At 46.0% G+C, this 24,017-nt stretch overlaps 1 protein-coding gene across 3 annotated transcripts in view; it reads right to left on the bottom strand.

Moving 5' to 3' along the window:
- LOC147682139 (guanylate-binding protein 1-like) overlaps nt 1-24,017 on the bottom strand; it is a 338,883-nt gene that overhangs the window by 193,828 nt on the left and 121,038 nt on the right. For all 3 annotated transcript variants that reach the window (XM_086943550.1, XM_086943552.1, XM_086943551.1), the window contains exons 5-6: nt 11,226-11,431; nt 6,205-6,447 (exon numbers count right to left, since the gene is read on the bottom strand). In XM_086943550.1, the coding sequence (XP_086799676.1) occupies nt 6,205-6,447; nt 11,226-11,431 (449 nt within the window). The remainder of the gene's footprint in view (nt 1-6,204; nt 6,448-11,225; nt 11,432-24,017) is intronic.

Genomic DNA, 24,017 nt, shown 5'->3' with positions numbered 1-24,017 from the left:
TCCTTAAAGTTACTCTGACCCAGGTAATTAAACCGCCTGATGGCCTTCCCCTTACAGAGGGGATGGCGCCAATTCCAAATGACTTATAGCCTACCTTATGAGGCGTATCGAGTGCCCATGATTCTTGAAGAAGGCAAAAATCAACAGAATCAATGTACTTTGCCCAATCGGATCCCTCAGGTTCTTTGTTGCACCAGCTATATTCCATGATATTAGTTTCAGGATCTCATCATTACTGCTACTCTTTGGTGGAGACCCCAGATTTGAAGACCTGATATTTGAAGTGATAGCTCCCATAGACAACTCTCCCATGGAGTTCTGTCCTTCCAGGGGTTCAGTTCGTTCTCCCTGTGTGTTTACACAATTTATATACCCTGGTTTATGTGTGGATGGGTCCTGTGGTCCGTCCCCCTTGACACGAGCTGCCACGGCTACTCCTTCACTGCTAGTGATACTAGGGACTTCTGTGTATCCTTTCCCTTGGTCGTATTTGAGCATAGGACTCATTGTGCATAGTCTACCTTTGGTGCTAGATGTACAACCCATAATTGGCTTCAGTCAATCTACTGCATTTAAGCAGCTAAATCTGTTAAAGATTGGTGCCCCTACCCATTGGTTTGGATTGCCCAAGCCCCTATCACGGATCCCACTCCAAGCATGATAATTAACCCTAGTCCAACTTCCGCCACCTTCAGGACGCCTCCTAGGAGGATAGAAAAACGAAAGAGGTCTGGTTTTGATTATGGAGTTCCCTCCTTGAGAGTTCCATGAGCATATATGGTGCACAGTTCGTGGGTTTTCAAAATTGACTACCACACAATCACCAGTTATTGATTTTCTTGAGGGGCGTATCCAAGGGGCCGTTTGCACCATTAAGATTTGACTCTTTATGTGTGTAGGTAAGGGCCAATAAGATACTTTGTTTTTGAGCGTCGAAAAGGATTCTTCGTGTTGATTGCCTAGCTCAGGGACCCCTGTCAGGACAATTACATAGGGACTAACATCTGGTGGAAGATTAATATAACCTCCCCTCGGTTTTCTCTCTGTTTGGTACCCTTTCTGTTCCTGCTGGTTGGACTTAGTAACATTAGTGTCCTGTACTGGGGGTTCTGTGACTGTTGCATCAGAGCTTACTAAATTTACCATAGTTGTATTTGTATTATTCTCACTCGTTCCCTGGGTCGAGCGTTGAGGTATGTTTGTATCAAGTACTGATGCTATACTGAGACTTGCCAGTGTTATAATACTTTTTTCAACCTCTAGTAGCTGGTTTTCTGTACGTGTCAGTCTGGTTTCCAGTGGGGTTAGGATTTTTTTTTTCATTTCCCCCATGTTCTTTAGCAGGATTGCAGTCCCCTTGTCAGCCAACCCTGCTCTACTGTCTCCCCGCTCATCTCTAACTAGAGAATCCTGTGATTCCTCTGGTATATCGAGATTAACAACGATTAGAGCATCATGCTCATCATGCCCACTCTGTCCTACCTGTGGGCCAACCCCTATTTCCTCCCCCTCTTTGTTCACTAAGTCCCTATTCCACTGTGCTTTGGTGACCTTTGCTTTTTTACTAGCCTGAACAGGTGCAGGAGTGGTCGGGCGCTTCCGTTTCGATATAGCACCCTACCGTCTCCCACGTAGTTGTCATTTATTGGGCTCGTCTTCCTGGGCCTCTCGCTCTATGGTTTCGATTATAATATCGTCCACTGCAACTGGCCCTGAGAGGACAATGGGATCATTAAGCAGATGCGTTGGTACTTGTGTAAGGGTAGGTACCTGGGGATGTGGGCTAGGAGTGTGGTGCACGTCTGCTTGTAACACAATAGGGGTTGGACAATCAATGTGTTCCGGGGTTCTGGCAGATGCTATATGACCCAAGGACGATCTCTTGGTCATTACAGGGTCCTGTGACATTCTTCTGGCCACTGCTAGATCCAGTGACACTCTTTTCTCCATCAAACTTATGCCCTGATCTATTACCGAGTTAGCTCTGGTAATAAAATTATCAAGGGTACCTGTTAGATGTCCCCCCCCCCCCCTTTGCTGCTTTGCTCCTAATTTCACGAGTGGCCATCCTCATGGCGCTTGGTCTAAAGTGGAACACAGGCGCTTGTAATCAGTTGAATAATATATAGTACATACAGTTTTTGGACCCACAGGAGTTTGAACGCAAGAGGGGTGGCCCGGTCCGGTCTTGACCGGTCTAGAACGGGCTAGAACGGGCCAACCCTTGCGTCCCGCGTACGCGAATAGGGAAGAGGACCAGCTGCGGCAGATCACAAGCCGCACTGCGCGCTGGTCCTCGCAGTCCCGCGGGAGCCTCTGGATTAGATGCCAAGTCCTGATTCCAGTGTCCTCTGACAAATCAGCATCCCACTCGCTGGCTCAATTTCCAAATTCCTTAGGCAGAGGAGTCCGTGAATGTGTGATGTCTTCGGCTCTCCCTCTAATCACACCACAAGCAGCACCCAAATAATCCATTCAAAAACAACTGACGGGCAGGGCTCTCTCCGAGAACAGATGCAAAGTGTCTGTAAAGAGTTATCAACAGTGCCCAGAGTGAGGACAATATTCAACAAAGCACGCTCAGAGGGGTAATGCAGATCAAAGCAAACAGAGGTAAAATACCACATTCCGACAACAGGCATTGACTCCACGTCCCTCGTTTACGACCCACTCATTAACATTCCCCACGTAAATTCCATGCTGAACAGACACAGACTTGTCCACTCTATAAATTTAATTTGAGCGGCGTCTAAACAGTTATTCTCTCTACCACGCGTATTCGAGGGAGCTGTGTCCTCTTTGCTACGCTTGCGCAGACAGGGAGGTGCAGCAGGTGCAGTGACACCGCGGCCCAGGGAGTTCTAGGGCCCCATTATTGTATTATCTTACTATCAAACCATGGGATTGGTGGGCGGAAACCTGGAGCCGAGGAGAGATGTGTGTGCGGGGGTGCATAGGAGAAACTGCGAGTTTAAATCTGCACCTGAGGAAATACGTGCGTGGGGGTAGAACAACATTCGTGTCCCTAATAAACATGTTTTTTTTGCACATGTATGGATGTTAGTAGTAGATACAACAAGGGCTGTTTGGTGTTCTTGTTGCATTAGTTTGGGGTTGGTCTAACATGATATCCCCCGTCCCTTGGCCTTATTTTATATTTTCCCAAAAGAAATTCGAAAAATGTCCTGCACAAGTTCCTGTGTTTGTCTGCAGGTTTGGACTACCCCGAGGACACATTCTTTTTTTATTTTTAGACACGCGTAGATTGTCTGATTTGCCCCAAATCACAGGATGTTGGGCCGTTGCCGAGACATGAACCTGGTTCTGCAGCCGGCAACTCTGGTCGTTCCGCCACATCCTCGTTCGATTCAGGTTCGGGTGGGACGATGGGTTATGTGGGTCCCGGCAGAGTCGTATCTCACAGAGACAGAGATAGTCACCTGCAGAAACATCTTCCCGTTAGCAACAGCGAGGCCTCAGGAGCGAATGGGCTCCCAGCAACTGACAACACGAATAAGAGGAAGGCCTTACTCACATGTGGAGGCCATTATTGAGGGCACAAGCAGCATGGGAGGCAGGTTTGTGGGCATGACAGCAAATGAACCCCTTTTTCCATTACAGAGAAAGAGGGTTGTTTATTTGCCCCAAACAGCATCTTGGCGTAAAACAAAGGATTGGACATGCAACCTTCCCACGTCGCTTTAACTGGTGAGGTTTGTTTACTGGCCCTGCAGATGTTCACAGCATAGCTGCCTGTGGGGATTAACACGTGACACTTTCCCTCATTGAATTTCCATAAGAAACTGCCCACTTTAGGAACACACATATGGGCATTTACCGAATGTTAAACTTGTATGCAACCCATGATGCAATAAAAACAAGAAAACTGCCTTCAACGGGAAAAGATGCCCGCAGCTCCACCCCAGCCCCTGCTCGGTCACCGCTAGCCGCTCCCTGCAACCTCTGATCACTTGTAAACAGCTGATCCTCGATGTAGGCTTCCCGTACTGCCGCAACCCCAGCTCCTTGCCACGATCACTACTCCGGACGACAGCAAGCCGATTCCCGTTCTGGAAATCTAACGTCCTAAACGACCTGCAAGGAGAAAGAAACAAGCGAGCTCCGGGTGGAAAGTGGACCACGCCATGAACGCAACCATGTTTCTCCGAGGCGAGGCAGAAATGCCTTGGAGAAAGGCAGCGTCATTTTTGGATTCAGGGGCATGTTTTCTTTCTCTCCTACTCCCATTGGCTGGAAGGTAAAATTCCAGCCAATGGGAAGAGGAGAGGAAAAAAACAGAAAGAAGCTAACCCCCCCCCCGAATCCAGGCTTGAACGGAGTGATGCCCCTCTCCTCCAATGGTTGGACTCCGTTTAGGAAGCCAGCCAATGGAGAAGAGGGGCGTGTTCAAGCCCCCATACTGAAAAACGAAATTTCTCGCAAGAGCAGCCTACGCAGGCCGAGACCTAAAACGATCATGGGCACTTGTCATTAATGTTAGATAGGGTTTTATGCGTTGTGTTGTTTTAACTAAGATATGATCTCTCACCGTGTGTTTCCCAAGTTCAACGGTTAGGCGCTGCGCCATCGCAAACGTTCGATACAGTGTTTTGATGTCACTTATGTCTTTTGACTTTATTGTCTCTGGTTTGTCAAATAGGTTTGCGCGACCTAGATTAACAAAAGAATCCCTGACATATTTCAGCCATGGATTTTTATGCGCATGGTCCAGGAAGAGACAATCACGCAACACCAACCTTGTCAGGGCCACCGCGTCATTAGTCCACATCTTCAACAAACATACTAGGGGCTTCACACCCACACTGTCTGATATACACCTCATCCCCAACTCCTCATGTACACAGTATGCTGGCGTGCTATGTGGGACTTTCAGCATACGTCTTAGATATTTATTCTCTTCCCTTTGCAAGTTGGTAGGTTTAACAAATCCCCACACCTCGCTTCCATACAGGACTTTAGCACAACAGATGGAATTATACCATTTTAAAATAACACCTGGGGTCCAGCACCCTAACCTCTGGGCATAATTTGCAATTGAACCTGTGGATCTAATCAAAGCCAGACACTTTTCCTCTTCAAGTGTTTAAAATTAAGACAGTTGGCAAAAAACATACCCAAATAGGCAAAGGCTGGAACTTTACCCAGGGTGTATGAGCCTATAGAGCCTATGGTATAATTATATTTTTTACTAGGCTTCTTACCCATCTCCATCACGTATGATTTTGCTAAGTTAGAGGACATGTCTAAATCATTCATGAATTTCACGAATCCATCTATTAGGAGCTGTAAGCTATGTGGGGTGTGGGCCAAAAGCACAGCGTCATCTGCGTAGAGCAGCACTGGGACTGTTCTGTCCCCTATTCTAGGTATGTAGGCCTCTATGTTACGCTGGGTGGCATCAAGCCCATTAATATATATAGTAAACAAGAATGGTGCTAGGATACATCCTTGTCTAACCCCACTACAACACTTAAATAACTCCGTGACTTTCCCCTCCTTTATGTATCTTACAGCTGCTGTCGTGTTGGAATGCAGTCACTGAAGGATGTTTAATGTGGCTGTATCCACCCCAAGGTCCCTCATTAGAGCCCACAACTTATTACGATTCACACGATCAAAGGCCGCGGTGAGGTCCATTAAGACTAAATATAGAACCCCAGCCTTCGCTATGGTATATTTTGCAATAATAAGGTACAAATTGAGACACTGATCCATGGTAGATTTTCCCGATCGGAACCCATATTGCGCATCCGCAATAATTTGTGCCTCCTCTCCATTCACAACATAAAATTACAAATATTCTACCTACTGAATCAGCCTTGCACTGACTACACACCACTCTACATGCCCGAAGAGAGAGCTAGTCCTACAGTCTTTAGACCATAATTTTTCTACATGACTAAGACAAGGACTGAAATTCATCAGAAACTATCTGAGCAATTATTCAGCATTATTCCAAGGTTTCAAGAGTATTTATTTATTAATGTGTTTTGCTATGTGCCATATCACCTTGTTGTGTGTCTTCTTGCAGTGATAAGTAGCATTTACTTTTAAAATCCATGGCAGCATTTCAGAACCTCATGCAGGTACTAAGGCTAAAGGAGGAGGCATATGCATACAATTATGGTAGTGACTGATTTTAAGGATTGGAAAACTTGAGGAGAGACAGCATCAGAAACTTACGTTTCCCAGTTACTGGATGACCGCCTTCAATCGTTTTAGTTCGACATTCCCGAAAGATAAACAGGCAGAATTCTTTCGTCTGTGAAATAAATTCAGGATCCAGGTCATTCTCGCTGAGCTCTTCAAGTCTCTTCAGGTTCTTCTTACTTGTAGGCCGATCAAAAACGAAGCATTTTCTGCCTGGAAAGTAAAACCTGATGCACTCCCGTGGAAGGTTTAACGTTGATACTTTGGAACTGTTGCCTGAATAAGGAAAAATTAATTGCAATTTAGATATATAATACTTACTGGATGTCAGACTCGTTTAAGACAAAGCAAGAAGGAGAACCTTGATAAAACATAAGAGTGATTAAGGGAGAATAGACAAAAACTTAAAAGTTTCATTAAAGTTGGTGGTACCAAAAGCAGTAAGAAAAATAAAAAAATAAAATAAACTTAATACAAGATCATTCTTGACAAGTGCCCTGAAACTGCTAGAACTTTCTTCAGAATAGTGATAGTAAAAGAAAGGCTGCAATGATTGAGCTTCTCCCGTCTTTGGTGGACATCTAGCCCATCTAGCTCATGGTATTTACTGAAGAACCTGCCTAACAAAAACGCAAGCCCAGAGCTTATATGAGATGCAATATGAGACGATAGCCATATATCAGGGGATAAATCAAATATGTTATTTAGACATAGGATTTTCACAGTTGGGTTAGCCTCTGTATATAGCATATTGCAGAATACAGAAGAGACGGCTTTCTCTTTTCATAGTCAATCTCGCTGCTTAATAATGTATCTTCTGTAGCTTACTTAAGCTGCCAGACCCCATTTAGGCGCCACTGGAAATCAAGGTCTCCTGGGCCTCAAGAGTGGAGGGGTTAAGGTAATTTGCCACTGCTGTCCTGGGGCTCTGCAAACTGCTATTTAACATCAAGGAGCTAAGAGGGAGAAAGGGTATGGGTCGCCCTCCACTCAATACTATTATCACAAAAATGACCCAGACCACCCAGACACTTAGAAATTCATTATTTTCATGTTATACCATTTGTTACAAAGCTTTTGCAACTGACTCCTCTATTTTAATTATTGAGGTAGGAGGTATAACCATGTCGTGTCACCTTAAAAATTGCCCAAGCCCTTACTATAAAACAAACAGTTGTGAGACGACAAATATCACGCACCTTAGTGTCAGAGAGCACAACGATATCGGGACGCCCATTGAGTGAACTAGGAAATGTACCTTTCCAAGATGGCGCCTTAGGTGTTCTCACGGGATGTCGAGCGTAACTGAGAAACTCCCGGTATGTTTTTAAAGAAGAGACGGGGATCCGAGGAGACGAATGGGCTGATGAGATGGCTCTGTTGTAACATCCCTATCGGTAAGGAGTGGGGGGGGTCCGATAGCAGGCTAAGGACGTGTAGGAAAAGCGCTGATTTGACTCATAAATGAAACGCACTTTGAAAGGGGATACTAATGAAGGAGAGTTTTGGATGTATAAGAAAAATGCCGATTTAACTCTACACGATATGCTGTTTGAATGAGCGGTTTTCTTCTAAGGAAACGCCCAATAACGCTAACCAGGGAGCACAGGAATATACCTCTGGGGTAGAAAACATGTCTCTCAGTGAATTTCCCCTTTTTTTAAATAATTTGCCATTTCGAGTGTGTGTGTCATTTTGACTTAATGAGGGAAAATAATAGCAGGCAATAGCAGGCAGGCTACAAGAGAAATAGGCAGGCTATAAGAGAATGCAGACTTTGAGCTTATGAGAAAATGTACAATTTAAGCTGTAGAAGAGTACATGGAATGCCTATGATATTTTAAGGCTTATGCTATTCTATCCCCTGCAGAAAAGTTTATCGAAGGGCACATAAGGTGACTCACAGTTGGAGTCGTCTAGAAACACAGGAGGGTTTCGCCTTCTCGGATGGTATGAGTCCAGTTGGCCCATTGAGGGTAAATAGTATGGAATTGTGTACTTATGGGATCACTCAAGAATATAAATGTTTTTTTTTTTAAAAACGCTTTTTGATTACTCTTTTAAAGCGGGCGTGTATGTGTTTTTTTTTACAGTTGTGAAGACTACGTTTGTCCAGTGCAGTGGCTTAAAAATGTGTGAAGCCCTGAAGAAATTGCCAAAAATATAGATGGCAATGAAACATGTCGGCAAGTAGAGTATGGTTGCATAAGGAGTAGCCATACCCACTTTTTTAGATTCCACAACCAACACGAAAGAGACAATTTTTAAGATGACAAAACATGGTTATACCTCCTACCTCAATTATAAAAATGGAAGAGTCAGTTGCAAAAGCTTTGTAACAAATGGTATAACATGAAAATAATGAATTTCTAAGTGTCTGGGTGGTCTGGGTCATTTTTGTGATAATAGCTCTGCAAACTGAGCCAAGTGCAGCACCTTCTGCACTGGACTCTTGAGGGTAGTGAATGTGAGCATTAACAGGTTTCTTGGAGATGTAGTGTGGGGCTGCTCGAGCTCGGTACTCAACTAACAAATACTATACTTTACAAAAATGAATGTTCCTTGATCCCAGTTGTAAAATTTGCTACACACTTCAGGAAACACACAGTTCAGTAATCCTGAGTGGCCTCTCTTTTGGTCTATTCACCCACTCTACTCCCTCTCTTCTCCCACTTCAATATTCCCTCTACCTCTATGTTCCTAGTCTTGCTAGCAATCACAGTGATATGAATTAGGCTCTAGCACAGTCAGTAAATGTAGACAGCTCAACTGCTTTCAGTCGTTTACGATATCTTACCCCACCCCCGGTAGGCAATATACTTACGAATCCCTTGTGTTGTTGTTTCGTACACATGCAGCACACGTGCACATTGGGGTGATCCGCACGGTAAACACACTGGAGCGGGGGGGGGGAATACACCCAAGAGGTGTATTCCCAACCAGAAGTTGCAACACCGGGACACGATCAGATAAGCAAGGGTTTTGACAGACTACTGAGGCAGCCTCATTTGAGCAGGAACAGCCCGTGAATCAGTCAGTAAGCAGTATGAACTGGTAGTGGTCCTGGCCACACTGAAAGTAGGTGTAGTGCTGTCTGGGGCCAAGGTAGTTGGAGACAGTCAATGTCCATGTCCACGGGGATCTGGCAGATGCAGCCCACCAGACCTATGGCAATCTGGTACCTGTAGCCATCAGTACTCAGATAGATGCAGGTCACATACAGCCCTTTTGCACTTTGGCTATTGCAGCCCCATTTGGGCCTATGAAGAGCAAAGTGTTGCAGTTACTAATTAAGGCTGCCCATAGGCATGAGGGTCTTCCCTATACCACTAATAGAGTCTTAATATAATTATAACACATTGCATCAAAAATATCATTGATGCAGAAATACTTTGTCACAGAATATATTTGTCAAGAAATGTTTTGGTATATTGTTTCAAATAATTTGCTTACTTAAATATCTATACATATGTACAAAAATGTGTTTTATAATTTAATTTAATATATTAATTATAATATAAATTTTAGCAATGCTAGTATAATTGTTATACATTTTTGGTAATACAATTTACAATTTTAAAATGTTTAATATTTTTTTAAATTTAATTAGTAACTTATAATGCAGTAGCAGGTTATTGGATTTGTGGGGCAATAAGGTGGAAAGTGAATACATGTATAATTCATTTATCGATGGTATTTATTGTATTGGTAATTAAATGTTGAATGGGTGTATAATTACCTAAATTGTTTAACCGTCAAGCTGTCCATCAGCCTGGAAAATTGAGGGGCATACTCTTTATTTTAAAAGGTAAGGGGTGGGGATTTCTCTGAAGGCCCTGGGTAGTGAGGTCAGTTGGAAAAATGGATACATGTCCGCCCGCCCAATTTAGACAGGCGGGCATGTGTTTTTTTATGGTTTCTTTCCGTCAGTTAAAACCAGGCGTTAAGGAACAGTAAAACCATTATAATGCTTCCCTCGTCATGGGAGAAGACTCCCATGGCAGGGGGATAATAACAAATTTTATTTTCAAAAAGAAAATCCCATTTCCGGATTTTCTTTTTGTAAAGAAAAAACAATTACTCTGTGCTACAGGGATGCGTCACAGATCAATATGCATTGCCAGGAGCAACAGTGATGGTGGTTCTAGCAATATTTTTTATAAATGACCACCTGCTTTAAGGTCATTTATAAATTGGGTGGGCTACCGTCTCCACCATGTGGATGGAGTAAATTATTCTCTCCCAATGGCTGATTGGCAGGCCATCCCCCCAGCCATAAATCAGGCCAGTAATCATCATCTCACAGTACCTTAATTTTTTGTTTTTTACAGTAATCGGGTTAAAAAATATATATATACACATGTTTCCCATGAGTTTCAGCTGTTCAAAATATCATTTCATGAGTATTCATAACCTACAGGCACTGTGATATTTCACTATTATTCCTGTTACACTTGGCTCCATTCATAACTCTGATATAGCTGACTATCACAAAGTCACCACCTTGCCCTATTATCAGGTGTGTGTACAGGGACTCAATTTACCTTTTTTCTGGAAGTCTACAATGTTGCGTCTCCAGCACTATGAAAAGGTTTGCTTTTGATGATGCCACACCTCTAGGCTATCATTATACATTCTAAGAATTGACTGGCCCCATCCAGCTATCGACTTTGGGCACCTGTAAATGGAATAGTGCCTACCCACCTACTGTAGTTCACCGTTATCTTTTATCATTAGTTTCTAATAAACATTTTCGGACCCTAATGCAAATCCAGTTGTCAGCAGTGATGAAATCATGTGGAGAAATCTAGATCTCTCACCAAGTGGATCTTTTAAGCTACTCCAAATAGCAACATATTTACTTCTCCAAAAACATAAGTAGGGATTGTGGTGAATGCCAGTCGCCTCAAGGGAAGCCTTACACTGGTAAACCACCAGAGACAAACAATGACCACTTACTGTGCCTTGGGTGGCCACTTGTTAGGGGAGAAGGAATTAAGAAGTACTGCCACAACTCATAAAGCACTTTACCATGCAAACATACTTGCACATACCTTTGATCAGCTGCAGAGCGTTCTCCAGATATTCATCTGCCGAAATTGGTTTATCATTTAGTTCCAGTTCCAGGGTGAAGTCTCGCACTGTCCAGATGAACGTAGGAAAAAAACTCATGAAGTCTGCGGTGTCTGACACTTTGTTCTTATGATCATTGCGTCCAGGGGACTTCACTTTGATATGTTTTGACAGCTCTGTCACATAACTGGTGAATACAATTGAGGAAAAAAAGGACTTCAACAAAAATATTCTGTGTATCTCAGAAACTACTCCGTACAAGAGTCACATTTGTTAAACCTTTTCTTTTCCAATATTCCATCTTGTGTCCAATTCTTTTACAGGGAAAAAATAATACCACAGCTTAATGGTCTTCAAACTGTGTGGATGACATCACACTGGAAGACACATTGGAGCATATTTACAAGCCTCTATTGCCACCACAACGTCACATTTAGTGAAGTTGGGTTGGCGATAGGAGTTTTGCCTTATTTACAAGGCAGCATTAAGCCACTTAACATGGCTTAACGCTGCCTTGTAAATGACAGGTGATGGACAGAATCCAAAACAATATCATACATTCACCCCAGTACAGTGATCTGGGCCTAAATCCATCGTTTTTTTGCTCACCATGCCATTCCAGTTTGAACCCAGCCATATGCAAATCAGTCTTGACCCTGTGCCCCATGGGAACAGCTCAGCCCGAACTGTCAAGCCAGGTCCTCCCTGGACTGGAAACAAGCATCCAAGGATCGGTTTCGGGCTTTAAGCCCTCATCAGCCTGGATAGCTTGATTCCAGTGGCATGGAGACCACAGGACTCACGTCTGAGCATACCTGTCCCACTCGGGGTGACAAATGCAAAAACAACAAGTGATGGACAGAATGCAAATCAGTCTTGACCCTGTGCCCCATGGGAACAGTCCAGACTGATTTGCATATGGCCATGTCTGAACTGGGGTGGTGTGGTGAGCAAAATATCAATGGATTAAACCCAGATCTGTGACTGGGGGTGAATGTTTTGCCATTGTGCAACATTCCGTCCATCAATTGCTGTTTTTGCATTTGTCACCCCAAGCGAGACAGGTATGCTCAGACGTTAATCCCGTGATCTCCATGCCACTGGAATCAAGCTATCCTGGCTGATGACGGCTGATAGCCAGAAACCGGTCCTAGGATGCTTGATTCCGGTCCAGGGAAGACATGGCTTCGAAGTTCAGGCTGGACTGTTCCCATAAGGCACAGGGTCAAGACTGATTTGCTTATGGCCATGTCTGAACTGGGGTGGTGTGGTGAGCAAAATAACGATGGATTAAACCCAGATTTGTGGCTGGGGGTGAATGTTTTGCCATTGTGCAACATTCCGTCCATCAATTGTTGTTTTTGCCTTGTTAATAAGACACCTTTCACGATGAACTTAGAAAGGGGAGGGCAATGGCTGTTGTGGTGGGCGTTCCACCACAACACCCATTGATTTTGACACTGCTCCTATTTACAAGGGTGACGTAAATAGGAGGCAGCTACAAAATTAAGACCAGAGAAAACCTGGTCTTAAACAGGTGAAACGAGGAGAAATGCTTTATTTTGCAGTTTCTATGTGTGCTGCGTTGTGTATCACACATAGAAACAGCAAAATGCCATTGATTGTTTATGTGCAGGAAGGTGTCCCTTCCTGCACATAAACAATACCCCCAAAAATGATGTTTTGCAACTTCTATATGTGCTGCATTAAGCAGCATATATAAAAGTTACAAAACGCCATTTAAAGATTTATGTGCAGGAAGGGAGACCCTCATGCACATAAACAATCTTTCCCTCAAGCAGGCACCCTTGCTCTAGGGTGCAAGGGTGCCTGCGTTGGTGGAAGGCTGCTAACTTTAGTGCCAGCGCAGAGGGATACGCAGGGCTGCCCCATATTGTTGTAAATATGGTGCAGCCCTGCGTTTCAGAAGTGGCGGAGCGCGGCGTTAAGCCGAGGAGGCTGACGCCACTTTCCGCCACTTCTTTGCAAATATGGATCACTGAAATAATATCTACTACCAAAATATCGAGTTCCCAAAATATCGATGACAAAATATCGAGGGACATAATATCGACTCTCTATCTTCACTAAGGTAAGTACAAAAATATCGACTTTAAAATATCGAGTGTTAAAAATATAGACTGTCAAAATATCGATTTTTTTATGTCTTTAAAATAAGTTAAAACTATTATAATATTACATATATTTAATATAAACATTGTTAAAATTATTAAATAAATGTAACATTATTACATAATTAATGTAAATTTAAAAAATAATAATAATAATACATATATATATAAATACATGTTATTAATAAAACATATAGAATATATTTACCGTGGCATAGCAAAAGGTTTAAATTTAATGTAACCACTCCAGTGGGTGCTACATTACAGAGATCGTTGGATAGCGTAGGGGTAAAAATTACTATTCCCACTCCAGTGGGTGCTACAGTAGAGAAAGCGTACGCCTGTACCCCAAAAACCCCAAACTGACCCTGAACCCTAAAAATATCCCTGTACCCCAAAAACCCAAAACTGACCCTGAACCCTAAAAATACCCCTTTACCAAAAAACCCAAAACTGACCCTGAACCCTAAAAATACCCATTTACCCAAAAACTGAAAACTGACCCTGAACCCTAAAAATACCCCTTTACCCAAAAACTGAAAACTGACCCTCAACCCTAAAAATACCCCTTTACCCAAAAACTGAAAACTGACCCTGAACCCTAAAAATACCCCTTTACCCCAAAACTGAAAACTGACCCTGAACCCTAAAAATACCCCTTTACCCAAAAACTGAAAACTGACCCTGAACCCTAAAAATACCCCTTTACCCAAAAACTGAAAACTGACCCTGAACCCTATAAACACACAACCCGCTACAGAAAATAAATTACAAAAATTAATTATTTATCAATTATTTATTTTAAATTAATTACCAATTATATTTTAATTATTTACCAATTATTATTTAATTAACAATTAGATTAAATTTACATAATTAATTAATTATAATTAAATTACTTCCCACCCTATTCCCCTATAAACACACAACCCGCTACAGAAAATAAATTACTAAAAATTAATTATTTATCAATTAATCATTTTTAATTAATTAACTATTATATTTTAATTAATTACCAATTATTATTTAAGTAACAATTACATTAACTTTACTTAATTAATTATAATTAAATTACTTCCCACCCTATTCCCCTATAAACCCACAACCCGCTACAGATTTATATTACTCAAATATTATTAAATATTATTAACTTACCTTATTTTCGATATTTTTGTTGTCTATATTTTTTCTAGTCTATATTATGTCTAGTCTATATTTTTGAATCGATATTTTGGCTATTCCAGTCGATATTAGTCGATATTTTTGTTGTCTATATTTTGTCTAGTCTATATTTTGTCCAGTCTATATTTTTTACTCGATATTTTGTCCAATCGATATTTTGGACTCGATATTATGTCTGTTTACCGCAAATATGCTATACTGTTGTCTGGGTTAGGAGGACTGTGTGTAAGACTCAGGCAAAAACAAAGTCTTAGGATGGCTCAGTCTTTTCTCAAATGCCTTTCCTTAAGTCCTTGCCAGAATATTCTTTAAAAGGCACAAATGAAAATCATTTAAATCTTAATGCTTTATTGCAAGAAAATGAGTAGTACTGGATACAGGTATTTGCCATAACACTTAGAATATGATCCGAATGCTCTGTTTTTTAAAAATAATAAGTTTATTAGTAGAAATCAATAAACAAAGCCAAATATTAGCGTTAGTGAAGAATTTGTGAAATATTACTTATTTGCAAAGTTTTATATAGCGCTGGCTAGACCCGGAGGTATCAGAGCACTTTACATGAGGATCAGCAAGTTACAGGTTACATAGTTTCAACCGTTTGAATCAAAGAATCACTGAGGGAGGGGGAGTGAAGGAGACACGAATGGGGAGAAGAGGAAAACAATGTCAGATGACAGGCTGGGTAGGTGACGGCCAAGGGGCCAGACTCCTCTATAGCTGCATAGGACAGCTCTACCGGGCATTGGGGAGAAGAGGAAAACAATGTCAGGTGACCAGCTGGGTAGGTGACGGCCAAGGTGCCAGCCTCCTCTATAGCTGCATAGGACAGCTCCACCGGTCATCGGCCAAGGTTGCTCGGTCTCCGCGATAGGTACAAACAGGTTTGGTATCCGCCCAGGGGGCGTCGTCATTGTTCCATCGAAGGGGGAGAGAAGGAGACACATAATGGGGAGACGAAGAAAAACAATGTCAGATGACCGGCTGGGTAGGTGACGGCCAAGGGGCCAGACTCCTCTATAGCTGCATAGGACAGCTCCACCGGGCATCCGCCAAGGTTGCTCAGGCTCCGTGGTAGGTAAAAACAGTTTTGTAATTGTCATCAGTTGAATCAGCTAGTTACGGGTTATATAGTTACATCAGTTTAAATCAAAGGATCAAAAGAGGGAGGGGGAGGGAAGGAGACACATGGGGAGACGTGGAAAAGAATGTCAGAAGACCAGCTGTGTAGGTGATGGCCAAATAGGTGCTGGAGAATAGTTACATGAGTTACAAGAGCATAGCATAAACATAGGGTGGAGGGGGTAAGAAATACAACGGGGAGACGAGGAAAAACAGTGTCCGACGTCCGGCTGGGTAGGTGACGGCCGAGGGGCGAACCCAAGCGAAACTCCTCTTAGCAGCATAGGGCAGCTTCCCCGGTCATCGGCAAAAGGTTGCTCGGGCACCGCAGTACATACAGAAGGTTCTAGATTCTGCCTAGGCAGGCACTGTTAAAAAGTTTCATCACGGGAGCCGGTCACAGCGCGGCTCTAGCCTGAACTTGATAGGTGGCGTCAGAACTTGCTTGCCAGTTTCTACTTTATCAATGGGCTGGTGAAGATCATTGAGTCTGATGGGACCAGCTGCTTAGCACTATGAGTGTAATTGAAGCCCATTTTTAGGTCGTTCATTACATTTTGCAAAGTCCTGATTTTAATACATGGACACTTCTTCCCACCCTTTGCCCATGTGAAAGACCCTTTGCCCATGTGAAAGAGCAAACAGATGGGTGCAAGATTGTTCATGTTGTTGGCTCCCAGCATGGACTTCTTTAGCAAAGGTCTTACTGTGACTACCTTCTAGAGGACTGGAAGGCAGCAGTAGTGTGTGGAATCTTAATACAGTTGCACTCTTCAAAGGAAAAGGTGATTCATTTATGTGCTCCTAAAGAGGGAGATGTTCAAGTTTTCTCAGACAATTCACATTTGTTTTTTTTGTTGTTGTTTTTCAGTGCTCTGTTTCTTGTACATTGGTAAATTAATTCATTCTCTTTTTTCTGTGTCATAACCATTACCTTGGTTCATTCCTCCTTCCTGAGGCGTTCCTTTAAAAAATGTAGAATGTGTAATTTGAAAGTGGCGAATCTGTTGTTTTCAAGCTGGTAAAGTCCGCACCTGGCCTCCGCTGCTACAGCCGCACTTCAAAGCCTGCAGGAGTCATCCGCAAGTCACTGCTGCCTCCCGCTAGGCTCCGCGCTCATTACTGGCAGCAGAGAGGGCAGAGCTGGCCGTCAGGATCGGTCCTGTGCTCCCGAGGCGATCCACTTCCAGCTAGTCAGCCTCCGCATCGGTTGGTCTGCCTGTTCGGTGCGGCCGCCATTTTGTGCCTGGCCAGTCGGGTTCCGATGTTTAAAAAATTTGGCTATGTCCTCAGGCCCAGCTGAGCTAATTGTGGATCACCCGGGCAGAGCCTCATTTTAGCTCACCTCTCGGGCCGAACCGCTCCGCATGTGTTGGGGTTTTTGTTGTTTAGGGTGTCATTCTCGGCCCAAACTGCCATTGGCGGCTGCCATTTTAGAGTCAGGCGGCAATCGCCGAACGGCTCGCCCAAAATGCGTGAATTCTCCGGTTCCTCCCTGGATCTCCGCTTCTAAAAGCTCTTTAGTTGTGCGGGAGTGCGGTGCACGCCCTTTGGTGTAATTCAGGGCCCCCACCGCTGTCGATGGATGCCGCTTGTCGGGCCGCCGACACGGAGCACGGAGTAGGGTAGGTGCTCCTGAGGTTACAGTTGCAACACACGATCTATTTTCTCTCCGCCAAGCCTTCAGTTATTACAATGAAAGTTCCCCAGCCACAGCGTCAGCACTCCGATGAATTGGGTTATGCCTGCTGTACAGGTTAAGCTCAAATGTTATGCTTACGCAAACTGTTAAACATTTCATATATTTAAGAGAAAACTGAAACTCTGTACATACTTTTGTTTGAATTTCAACCAAGGACATAAAAGAAGAAAGTTTTGGTGTGTTACAACATTGCAAGCAATATTCCATATTCCTGTTTTTATGCAGTAGTACATTTTCTATAGTTTTTCCATGGTCAGCTATGTATGAGCATAATTTGATCTCGTTTTCACTAGGACATACAGATTGGATAGAATTATCAACAGCACATCATTTTCAGATACATTATTTTAGTCAAAGCTGAACATGCTAAGTTTTCAGATTAGTGCTACAGGAAACAAAGTAAAGCATTTGAGAACGAATTTGAAAATTGATATTCTGAAAATGCTCCTACATTCTAGCGCTTTCCCACTGACAGAAACTGTGATTTTTGCTTTGCAAATGAAAAATCAAAGCTCTGCGAAGCATTTCACTTAATGGGAAATACAGCCAATTGGTAGTTTCTTCTCCTCCCATGCATTGCTGCACATATGAGCCACTTCCCTGATCTACATGGACTGAAACCTATTTCGCATACACTAGCAGTCATTTCGTTCCCACATATTCCTTAGGAGGTAGGATAGCATCCAGATGCCTCAAGAATCAACTGTTTGTATGCAGTGCCTGGTTGTTGCCATCTCTTTAAGATATAATGCATGGGGCGTGGCAAAGATGGCAGCGGGATACATCGTGTTTTCCTTAGCTCCTGCCCGCCGCCTCCTGAATCTGCACAGCACGGCCCTTCTGGGGAATTAAATAGCCCGAGGTTCGCTGATATCGCAGCAGGAGTCCCTCCAGAGCGAATTAGTGCCCCGTGTCCCGGCAGAAGTAGCGGTTGCCAGTGACAAAGCGGGACAGCCGGGAGGCGGCCTTGGTCTCTGAGTTCGAGAGGCCCCAACAACGCGGCGCTCCGAACTGCGGACCGTCGAGGCCAGCACCTTCCCTCCCAGCTGCAACAGTGCGGGCTTAGCGGCCGGTGATCCACACGACAGGCGTCCGGCCCCAGCGGCGGCGCCCCGCGCTGGGTCGCAGACCGGATTCCGAGCGAAGTTGGCGCTGTTCCCTGAGGCCGCGGTGAAGAGGACTCGGCTGAGGATCAACCGGATACCCTGCTGCGGAGGACCTGTCGAGCTCACCCTTGGGCACGGATCGAGTGATGCTTGCGGGCAGGTCTCTAACATCCGACTGGGCCGCGCAGATCCCCAGACCACGGTAGGCGGCGCACCCGGCACAGCAGTGCACAATGCGGCGGTGCAGCAGGTGAGGCTGCTGCATCCGGGGGGCAGACCTGCAACTGCCACAGTTCCCCCGTGCCGGTCCAACGAGCCGACGCAGCCCCCCCTGATGCTCTATCCACTCCTTGCTTGCTGGGGGGGGCATCTGAGGGCCGCGTCCTGATTGCTGGCCTGGGAGTAGCTGTTTCAGGGCACCAGCACCAGCGGAAGAGACTTTCTGAGGCCTGGAGATTGTAGTGGGCCGTGAAGCCGGGAGCCAAATGGACTGGGGTTGTGCCATTCACCTACCGAACCGGGACGCCTGGGGGGCCCACTCAGACCGCGCCTTGGGATCCACCGGCAGGCGGTTGCAGGAGAGGGCCCTGAGACGCAACACGACGCTCGATTGGGTGCACAGCGGGGACCGGTGTCGGGTCCGTGTCCCAAGCCGGTGGTGACTCGAGGGACCAAGAGAGGCTCAAAATTGTGCCTGAACTGGGTCTGCGGACATGCTGGGAAGGACCGCTGGACCCCAATACCTCCGATATCTGGCGCTGTGAGACGAGGTGGCCTTTGGGTGACCCCTCAAGAGCAGAACTTCCCTACACCTAGCCTCTCACCTCTGTCCTAACCACCCAGCTCTGCTGAACATCACACTCGACGGAGGGGTGGCCCACGGGCTGCTTCAGAGGGGGCCTGACGTGCTCAGAGAGTGGCTTCTACATCCCAATCACAGGGCTGTCCACGGGGACGTCCCAGGTCGTACCTCATTATATGAGGAGTGTTTTGGCCTCTGCCTGCACGTTTGGGCCCGGAGTATTCCCAGTGGTCATGTATGACGGGAGCGTGCACACAATAGCAGTACTGAGAGTCGCCTTTTCACTGTACCCCAGCTGCCTGTGCTGCCAGGATCAGCAGGGCCCACACACCTTTGTCTCTGCCCGCCCTACTTCTCCCAAGGAGGCGGCGGCCGCCGGCTGGAAGACCAGTTTCCCCTGGGGAGCCTGCCGACCATCTGCCACTGCTCCGTTGGGTGCATGGGGGGTTGAGTGAGCATGTCCAAAGCCAGGACCAACAAACCAAAACCCCAGAAGGACATCGTTGGCGGCCCACAGCCCACTCCTGACATGGTTAACATAGCGCCGGAAGCCGAGACAGCGAAGCGCCCCACGGCGGCGGGAGATGAACCTATCACGAAGGCCTTCCTAGAATCACTCTTCCTCACTCTCAGGGAAGATATCCAGTCAGTCAAAGCTGAATTTGCCACAGAACTTAAAGATATACGCCGGGATGTTGACTGAGTCGGAGAGCGGGTGGCTGCACTCGAAGAGAAGAGCGATTCCACAGTCACAGACTTGACGACACTTCAGCAAGAAGTCCTTCGGTTGCAAGACCAGCATGTGGACATGCAAATGCATTTGGAAGATTTGGAAAACCGCTCCTGTAGACATAACATCCGAATTCGGGGAGTGAGGTTGACTGATGACACCCGGGACCTCTTTGCCTTCACAGTTGGCCTCTTCCGGCACATACTCGGTGACTCCCACGAGGCTCATGTCGTCTTGGACAGAGCACACAGAGTGGGTCCACCCCGCGGTCCCAACGCACCACCGGCGGATATCCTGGTGTGCGTTCAAGACTTCAAGACCAAAGAATCTATCCTTTCTAAAGCACGGACTAGCCACCCTATCTCCTTCCAAGGTCATTCCCCAGTCCTATACCAGGACCTAGCACTGATCACCCTTCAGCGACGATGGCAGTTCCGCCCGGTGACCGACCACTTGCAGCAACAGGGGATCTCCTACTTCTGGGGACACCCATTTCGCCTCATTTTTAGATACAACAGTAAACTCCACCAACTTCGCTCTTTAATGGACGCATGCCAACTGCTGGGGTTGGCTCCACCGAGTGAGGAGGAGGAGACCGACGGGTCGGGATCCAGGCCGGAGATCTCTCCATCAGTCTGGCAACGTCAGGGCAGAAGACGGCGCCCTTGAAGACCGCCCGCCTCAGAAATTGCCCGTAGCCAACAGAAAGCACTGGCGGCAGCTACTGAGGCCCTCGCGGGGGAGGGCACTGAGGACCAATGATGGGCCTGGAACTACTATGCTTCTTTTGAACCATCCTAATGCTTCCTTGCTGGTCTCGGGTGGGGGTGGGGGTAGTTATTCCCTTTCCATTGATCACACCATGGACCCCAACTGGATGATACACCAGTTGTCTTGGGATGATGGACTTTTCTTTCGAACAGTTCATGCTCAGGTTGTTTCTGGGTCAGGTGGGTGGGGTTTTTCTTTGGTGCAGGTTTTGCAGGGTATTTTTCGGGTATTGTTCCCCTCGTCCACCTTCCATCCCCTCTCAGGTGCCAGCTTGCAGCGCTATCGAACCACTTTTCCCCTTTGTAACCAGGAGCTCTTGAGAGGCCCTTCAGGACTTTGTCCCAGCCAGTTCCCCCTCCACATGTCACATGCCCCGGAAACCACTTAAAATTCTCACCCTCAACGTCCGTGGTATAACAACCCGATTAAACGCAGAGTGGTCCTCCACTATCTGGAACACACATAGGCTGATATCTGCCTTTTACAAGAAACCCAACTTGTCCCCAAAGATCACCACAGATCGAGGTCCCGGGCATTCCCCACGCAACTATTCTCTTCTAATTCCACTCAATCAGCCTGGGTTGCTATACTTGTTTCTCGCTCTTTCCAAGGTAAGGTCCTCCAGAAGGAGGCAGAGATTACTTACATACCGGTTTCAGGTAGCGGGGATTCCTCTCATAGTGGGTTCTATTTACGCCCCCAATGAAGGTCAGGGGAGATTTCTCCATACAGCACTCACAGAGGCGACAGCTAACTCTGAATGACACTTGCTGTTAGGGGGGACTTAAACATGGTCTTCGACAACATCACTGACCGCTCTTGACAGCGCACAATGCAAGTCGGAGCTCTCTCCCAAACCAACCTGGATTGGCTTCGCAATCTTGGGCTCTCAGACATGTGGCGCCACTTTCACCCTCATAATCGGGCCTATACTTACTACTCAGGGGCACATAAAACATATGCCAGATTGGACTATCTCCTTAGCTCTACTCCCTTACAGGTGCTTGCATTAGACACTGAGATCCTCACTGCATCCCTCTCTGATCACTCCCCAGTTGCGGCCACCTTTTGCTTCCCACATGTCCGGCAGCCACAGCGACACTGGCGCCTCCGCGATGCACTAATACACCATGCGTCTACGGTCACTAAAATCAAGACCGCCATCACAAATTTCTTGACCCTCAACGCTAACCCAGACACATCTTCGGCGATGCAGTGGTCTGCCCTCAAAGCCGTCCTACAAGGGGAATTTATGGCAATTTCGGTGGCCAATAATGTGGAACCCAGCAAAAAGAGAGCTGAACTAACCTAGCGGGTAGCGGAATTAGAACAAATGCACCAACGCACAGGAGCCGGTCGGGCCTGGCGCCAGCTTTGTATAGAAAGGAAACAACTGGCGGCACTAGACCAGGACAAGGCCGAATACTTGGCTCTTCGTCTACGCCATTCCTATTACACTGAGGACAATAGATGTGGCCGCCTCCTGGCTCACAAATTGCGTGAAGCGCGACAACGCCAGGGAGTACAGGCCATTCAGGACACCGGGGGTGAGCTTAAATCGGAAGACGCAGACATAGCGGAAGTTTTCTGAGACTTCTATGCGGATTTGTACTCGAGCGACTCTCTTGACGCTCTTCATGGTCTTGATTACTTAGAAACCACGCAGGTAACCCCACTTTCTCAAGCACAGGCAGAACACCTAGATAGGGATATAGGGACGGAGGAAGTAATCGCTGCTATATCCCGCTTCGAACTTGGTAAACCCCAGGGCCCGACGGCTACTCAGCAGCCTTTTATAATACCTTCTGTGGTCAGATTGCCCCCCTGTTGCGGGACCTTTTTAATACTTTTGCACAAACAGGGGCCATCCCCGTTGAAATGTTGGAGGCCTCCGTAGTATTAATCCCTAAGCCTGGGAAAGACAAGACGCTTTGTAGCGCCTATAGGCCCATCACTCTTCTAAACATTGATATAAAGCTTTACACAAGTATATTAGCGACTTGCCTAACACCCTATATGCCCCAGCTCATTGAACCGGATCAGGCAGGGTTCATATCGCAGAGACAGACCAGCGATAACACTAAAAGGGTACTACACCTTATTGAAAAGGCTTCTCGCACTCAAGGGAGTATATACCCCTGGCTATTGATGCAGAGAAGGCCTTTGATAGGGTGCCCTGGCCCTACCTGGAGCACGTTGTGTTGAAATGTGGCTTTGGGGACAAATTGTGCACACGAATACTTAACTGTTACCGCTTACCTAAGGCGACGGTCCATGTGAACGGCCAGACATCGTCCAGATTCCCCATAATCAGAGGTACAAGGCAGGGGTGTCCCCTTTCTCCCCTCCTCTTCGCGCTCTACATGGAGCATGGCGAATCCGGCAGCATCCTCTCATTGCCGGGATGAAATTCGGTGGCGATACCCACACCATCAGCCTGTACGCAGATGATATTCTGCTTTCCCTCTCTAACCCAATCCAGACCCTGAGGGCTCTCTTCGTCGAGCTACACAGCTTTGCACGGGCCTCCGGGTTTAAGATTAATATGGATAAATCCACCTTCCTTGACATATCTCTCGCTCCGGACACCCTTGCTCACATTCGCGAAGAGCACAAGATACAATGGTCCACTTCCACCATTCCATATCTAGGAGTGCAGTTGGGGGCCACCATTCCTGCCGCCGCCAATTATGGGAGTCTTCGTACCCACATCCGCCAGGAGCTTGATCGTTTGAAACACCATACCCTCTCCTGGCTGGTCAGAATAGCTGCCACCAAGATGACCCTACTTCCACAGATTCTTTATCTTTTCCAGACGCTATAGGCTGGATACAACAAACTCAATCAGACTTGGCGCGATATATCTGGCAGGGCCGCAAACCCAGGTTTAAGCATGCCATAGCAATTCTGCCTCCGGAGCAAGGAGGTATCGGGGTCCCTGACCTGCAACTCTACTTTTACGCCTCCCAGCTCCGCTACCTAGTAGAGTGGAGTCGTCTCCAATCCAAGAAACATTGGCGGTTTCAGGATCAAGCAGTCACCGGCACGCCCCTACAGGATATCCCCTTCCTTAACAGAGCGCACAGACCAACTAATCTTTATGCCTCTCACATTACGGTCACCACGATGGAAGCATGGGATCGCACTGCCATCACCCATGAGCTTATGGCGCTCCCCTCCCCACTCACGCCACTATTTAATAACCCAGAGTTCCACCCGGGTAGTG

The sequence above is a fragment of the Lissotriton vulgaris genome, chromosome 11 (assembly GCF_964263255.1).
Source record: "Lissotriton vulgaris chromosome 11, aLisVul1.2, whole genome shotgun sequence".
NCBI classification, from domain to species: domain Eukaryota; kingdom Metazoa; phylum Chordata; class Amphibia; order Caudata; family Salamandridae; genus Lissotriton; species Lissotriton vulgaris.
This window is presented reverse-complemented; position numbering and strand designations above follow the sequence as displayed.